At 39.9% G+C, this 6,442-nt stretch overlaps 1 protein-coding gene across 1 annotated transcript; it reads right to left on the reverse strand.

Moving 5' to 3' along the window:
- Positions 1-3,092: 3,092 nt before the first annotated feature.
- LOC138083676 (heterogeneous nuclear ribonucleoprotein A3-like) lies at positions 3,093-4,596 on the reverse strand. Its single transcript, XM_068977503.1, has 2 exons — positions 3,786-4,596; positions 3,093-3,641 (listed from the first exon to the last, which is right to left on the reverse strand). The coding sequence occupies exons 1-2, from the start codon at positions 4,594-4,596 to the stop codon at positions 3,466-3,468; spliced, it is 987 nt and encodes a 328-aa protein (XP_068833604.1). The 3' UTR covers positions 3,093-3,465.
- Positions 4,597-6,442: the final 1,846 nt, after the last annotated feature.

Below are 6,442 nucleotides of genomic sequence, written 5' to 3' on the forward strand. Positions count from 1 at the left end.
AACAATAGATCAAATTGCCAACATCCACTGGATCATTGAAAAAGCAAGAGAGTTCCAGAAAAACATCTATTTCTGCTTTATTGACTATGACAAAGCCTTTGACTGTGTGGATCAAAATAAACTGTAGAAGATTCTGAGAGAGATGGGAATACCAGACCACCTGACCTGCCTCTTGAGAAATCTGTATGCAGGTCAGGAAGCAACAGTTAGAACTGGACATGGAACAACAGACTGGTTCCAAATCGGGAAAGGAGTACATAAAGGCTATATATTGTCTCCCTGCTTATTTAACTTCTATGCAGAGTACATCATGAGAAACACTGGGCTAGAAGAAGCACAAGCTGGAATCAAGGTTGCCGGGAGAAATATCAATAACCTCAGATATGCAGATGACACCACCCTTATGGCAGAAAATGAAGAGGTTAAAAAGCCTCTTGATGAAAGTGAAAGTGGAGAGTGAAAAAGTTGGCTTAAAGCTCAACATTCAGAAAACTAAGATCATGGCATTTGGTCCCATCACTTCATGGGAAATAGATGAGGAAACAGTGGAAACAGTGTCAGACTCTTTATTTTCCTGGGCTCCAAAATCACTGCAGATGGTGACTGCAGCCATGAAATGAAAAGACGCTTACTCCTTTGAAGGAAAGTTTTGACTAACCTAGATAGCATATTCAAAAGCAGAGACATTACTTTGCCAACAAAGGTCCATCTAGTCAAGGCTATGATTTTTCCAGTAGTCATGTATGGATGTGAGTGTTGGACTGTGAAGAAAGCTGAGCACTGAAGAATTGATGCTTTTGAACTGTGGTGTTGGAGAAGACTCTTGAGAGTCCCTTGGACTGCAAAGAGATCCAACCAGTCCATTTCGAAGGAGATCAGCCCTGGGTGTTCTTTGGAAGGAATGATGCTAAAGCTGAAACTCCAGTACTTTGGCCACCTCATGCAAAGAGGTGACTCATTGGAAAAGACTCTGATGCTGGGAGGGATTGGAGGCAGGAGGAGAAGGGGATGTCAGAGGATGCAATGGCTGGATGGCATCACTGACTCAATGGACGTGAGTTTGAGTGAACTCCGGGAGTTGGTGATGGACAGGGAGGCCTGGCATTCTGCAGTTCATGGGGTCTCAAAGAGTTGGACACGACTGAGTGACTGAAGCGAACTGAACTGAACAGAAAAACTGTCAGAAAATGGCTTAAACAATTACAGGTTATTTTGTCCATAAAAAAGAGTCCTATGGGTCCTCAAAAATTTTTAAATAGAATTACTACGTGATCCAGCAATTCCACTTCTGAGTATATACTCCAAAGAACTGAAAGCAGAGTCTCAAAAAGCTTTGTGTACCCACTTTCATGGCAGCATCAGTCACAATAGTGGAAAGGTGGAAGCAATCTAAATGTCCACTGATGAATGGACATTTGGTGAATGACTAAGCAAAATGTGGCATATACAGATAATGGAATCCTATTTAATCTTTTTTTTTTTTTTTTTGACAATTTAGCTTAATTTTAATAAAATGTTTCCCAAGCATTATTTTGACCAGATACCCAGATTTAAGTTATGAACATTGACAGTGTCCATTTATATAACCACACTTTTAAGTTGTTAAAGACTTAACCATTTGCTGATAATTAGCCTATTTTCTACACTGCTTATTCACATATGTCCATTAACAAATGGAATGTTGTCTGTTACATTTATTGGTTTGTGAGTGTTTTCTGAAAAACTGCAGTGTCTGTGAAGACCAATTTCCATGCTGGCATGCATCCAAATATTAATGCACAGAGGCACAGAATTAGAGCAACGAGAGCATAGTCAAACACTAGCACGCCCCATCCCCCCTTTATTGCTTGTTTTGCTTAGTACTTCTTAAAACAAAATTAAGAATCTCGAATTCAACGTTCAACTGCCAAAGAAACAATAACAACAGGGCACATACTCAGGGCTTGAATGAAATTGTAAACACTAGCTGGCGCAAAACAGTAGACATTGATTTATATATATATATATATATGTGACCTTGTTATCTAAAACTCTTCTCAACAAGGATCTTCCAAACAAATTGTAAACTCATACCAACATGATTTAGGTTCAAGCATACACATGAGCAACAGTGTGTTCTTTGGGATTTTAAGTGAGTACAAGCTGACTATTCAAATTTGAATTCAGGTCTCGGGGAAGTGAAAAGCTTTTTTGTACTAAGCAACTGTGCTGCAAGTCTACTGCAGTTAAGTATCTGGGATGATTTCCATCTAGACTATCCTTGGTTTTCACCCAGTAAAATGCAGAGGGTACAAACAGGAAAGCATGCCAGCCAGTTAATGGTTCAACAATGCATGATTTTTATTCCCTTGCTCTGAGAGCTTGTATCAAAAAAATATATATTAAACCAAGGAAAATAACTGAAGATTTACGGGCCTCTTGTGCTTTAAAAAGGAAAAAAAAGATAGCCACTAATTTGCTCAGATACAGCAGTCTTAGTGGTCTTGTATTTTCAACATTTTCAGAATGTTTCCTAAGGTAGGAGGAAAGGGGAAACATTCACTACCCCTTCCCAGAATTTAAACAGAGGGCAGTAGACATTCTTTACACCCAAATAAAACTATGGCAGCAGTTCACTTGTGACCAAGGTGAATGTAGAATGGAGATGTTCTAAACACAGCTAGGACTTTCAGCAAAGCTAATACACTAAAATCATGATTACATTTTGAAAGAAAATGCACAAAAACCAAATAGAAATTTTGAGATTTTTCATTTGAAGGTAAATCTTAATGCTATTAAATTCACAAATATGCTAATTTAAATACCCAATTCTATTATCTAAAACACACATTGCAAACATACAAATATCTATTCTCTCCCCATGTCAGAGCCATTCATGTCATGGTTTGGAGATGTGGAGAATAGATTCCCCTTAAACTGCAAGTCAGCAGGTGTTTCTTTACAGTTAACTTTAGCAAAATTCATACAAAATAGTAATTAACAATGATCTTCTTTACTTGTTAACTCACAAGGAAACACCTTCAAAACTGCATTTTGTTAAAGTTTCTGTACTAAAATGTAGAAAAACTGAACTACACAAATATTGAAGTTAAAAATTCCTTAATTTTTTATTCCTGGTACCACTACCACAATTTACAGGGCAATATACCTGATGTAATGAAAAGAAAAAGAAAAAGACAAAGCTACAACAGATAAAAGACCTCAGGAATGTACATCTAATTGACACTACATTGCATTAATCAATAGCTGCACTTTTTTGCAAACTGTGGCTATGACAGTCCTGAACAAGAAGGGTTTCCTGTTTAAGCTGCAGTAACTTTTCTGACTATGGATCATCGTTCCTTCTGTGGCAGATTTTTACAGTTCCTCTAATGCATTTGGGACGACTGTCTCAAAGTAACCTGCAGCTTTCCTGACAACTCCTCGCTCTCCTGCTAAGAACTGTAGCCCTTTTCTTCTGAGTTTTTAGAACCTTCTGCTACCATATCCACCACTTCCACCACCAGATCCATAACCACCACCATAGGGACTGCCAGAGCTTCTTCCACCAAAACTACCCCCTTTCATGGGTCCATAATTTGACTGCTGTTGTCCACTATAATTTCCAAAATCATTATAGTTTCCACCACCACCATAGTTACCTCAAAAATTTCCTCCTTCATTGTAACCATCATATCCTCCACCACCGCCACCATATCCACCACCTTGGTTTCCATATCCTCCTGGTCCACCACCACCGTAACCTCCTCTACTACTATAACCAGGACCACCGCCATAGTTGCCACCATCACCTCCAAATCCATTATATCCACCATCACCTCCTCCATAACCCCCTCTGCTGCCACCACCTCCACCACCATAGCCTCCTCTTCCACCAAAGTTTCCACCACGGCCAAGGTTACCTCCACCACCTCCAAAGTTTCCTCCACGACCCATAAAGTTGCCAGATCCACCTCCACGACCTCTTTGTGATCCAGCAGACTGCATCTCTTGTTTAGAAAGGGCCTTTTTCACTTCACAGTTATGCCCATTAATAGTGTGGTATTTCTGGACAACAATTTTATCAACTGTACCATGATCATCAAAAGTTACAAAAGCAAATCCTCTCTTTTTCCCACTCTGCCTGTCTTCCATAACTTCTATGGTTTCAATCTTGCCATACTTTTCAAAGTAGTCTCTCCAATTATATTCTTCTGTATCTTCTTTAATACCACCAACAAAAATTTTCTTCACTGTTAGATGGGCACCAGGCTTTACAGAATCCTCTCTAGAAACAGCTCTCTTTGGTTCCACTACATGCCCATCAACCTTGTGCGGTCGAGCACACATTGCAGCATCCACTTCTTCGACACAAGAACCAAAGCCCCTGGAACGTTTTGTTTGGGGATCTCTCATCACCACACAATCTGTAAGTGTGCCCCATTTCTCAAAATGTTCTCTTAAGCTATCATCTGTAGTTTCAAAGCTCAAACCACCAATAAACAGCTTTCTCAACTGCTCTGGTTCCTTGGGATCATGACCCTCCTCCCCCCGGCGGCGGCGGCGGCGACGGCCGGAGTCGGGCTGGGGGCGACCGGGCGGCGGTTTTACCTCCATTTTGAGACCGCCTATTTAATCTTAAAAAGGAAGATAAATCTGACATGTTACAACACGGCTGAACCTTGAGGCTGTTACGTGACATGAAATTAGCTGGTCATAAGAATACATAAACTGCATGATTTGACTTTTATGTGGAACTTAGAGTAATCAAAATCCTACAGACGTAAAGTAGAATGGTAGTTGCCAAGGACTGAAGGGAGAGAGACATGGAGAGTCATTGTTTGATGGGTACAGAGTTTCAGTTTCGCAAGATGAAAGGAGTTCGGGAGATGAATAGAGGTGACGGTTGCACATCAGTGTGACAATACTTAAAGTGCTGAATTGTACAGTCAAATCTATGGTAAATTTTATGTTATGTGTATTTTATTACAATAAAAATTGGGGTGGGGTATAGTCAGATACACAGCCCCAGGATGATTAATTTATCAACACAACTATGTCAAGGTTCTGAGTTATCTTCTTTGCCTTTTTCTTACTTTGAGCTCATGGGCACAAGATGACTGCTGCAGCTCCAGATATCCCATAACCAATTACAGGAATGAGCATTTTCTCCTAAAGTGTAATTTTTAGTTTTTGTTAGAGGGGAAAACCCTTCCCAGATTTTTTTTTTTTTTTGCAAGTCATCCCCACCATACTCCTTCAAACCCTGACCAGGTTTCTTCTCCTTAACATCTCATGATGAATGTATAACTGTCTTAGTCTAGTCAACATTAATACCCCTGAATCTGGAGATGGACTCTCCTTCCCAAAGTGCATTTCTGCCTGAGACCCGAGACCTAAACAAAATTAATGTTGTGACCAAAAAAAGGAAGAGAAATACCCTCAGAACAGGCAGCCAGTTCTGTGCATCACACCAACATACCTATTTATCTTTCAATAATAGGTTCAACTGAAAATATTTCTGTAACACATGGGCACCTGGGATTCATCTGGCCTCTTCCTTCTTAGTTCCACTGTAGTACGCTGTACGTACATTCAGTGTAATGCCCAAAACACATTTACCTTTCCTATTTGTTCACCTCTATGTAAGATTCTCAAAGACTGTGTTACCACATCTAAGTTTGTTCTGTAGACAAGTTGTTGGGGTAAGGAATAGCAACTTTATTCAGAAAGCCAGCAGACAGAGAAGATGGTGGACTGGTGTCCCAAAGAATCGTATTACTAGAGTTTGAATTCAGGCTTCTTTCATACTAAGAGGGGAGGAGGTGTAGTTGGTTGTTGCAAACTTTTTGGTGTCAGTATCCTTTCTTCAGCAGCTGTCAAACAGAGGTTAGGCTATGATGTTCCTGTAAACCTGCAACAACACAAAGGTTATTCTCTGTTCTGCAACCTTTTATCTCTATACTAATGGAAAGATGTTACACAGTTAAAGGTCAGAGCCTTGACAATAGGCTATCCTGTATATTTCAGACTATAGGCAACACTCTTGACTTGTAGAAAAAGCAACAGAATAAAAAGGTTAAAGTTAAATTGATCCAATATTGAGTCAGATTTGTTTTTTCCTATTACAACTGGACGATATTTTATTTGTCTTTGCCTCTCCTATGCATAGAAAACATGGGAGAACACTGAAGGCAGTTATTCAATGACTGCTGAATGATGAATGAATGAGCAAATGAATGAGATAGTCTGTTCAGAGAAGCTGTTAACAAATGAGCTTAAAATTCTGAATTTAAAGCCCGCAAAGGAAACCAATCAGACCACATAACCATGCTGGGCTGAACAGCTTTGCAGAAAGCTTAGATGTAAAGAAAAGGCAACATCTCAGAAGTCAGATGAAGAAGGCGGAAGGGAAGGAGGTAGGGTCTAGGGTTTGCAATCCTTCCCCTGAGCTGAGGCTGTG

Source organism: Capricornis sumatraensis, chromosome 1 (assembly GCF_032405125.1).
Source record: "Capricornis sumatraensis isolate serow.1 chromosome 1, serow.2, whole genome shotgun sequence".
Lineage (NCBI taxonomy): Eukaryota > Metazoa > Chordata > Mammalia > Artiodactyla > Bovidae > Capricornis > Capricornis sumatraensis.

What these genes read in the sequence shown, in the direction of transcription:
- LOC138083676 (XM_068977503.1), bottom strand. Translation starts at nt 4,596, where the DNA reads ATGGAGGTAAAACCGCCGCCCGGTCGCCCCCAGCCCGACTCCGGCCGT. An exon ending in TAATGGATTTGGAGGTGATG is followed by an intron (nt 3,642 to 3,785) that starts GTGGCAACTATG and finishes GAAATTTTTGAG; the next exon opens with GTAACTATGGTGGTGGTGGA.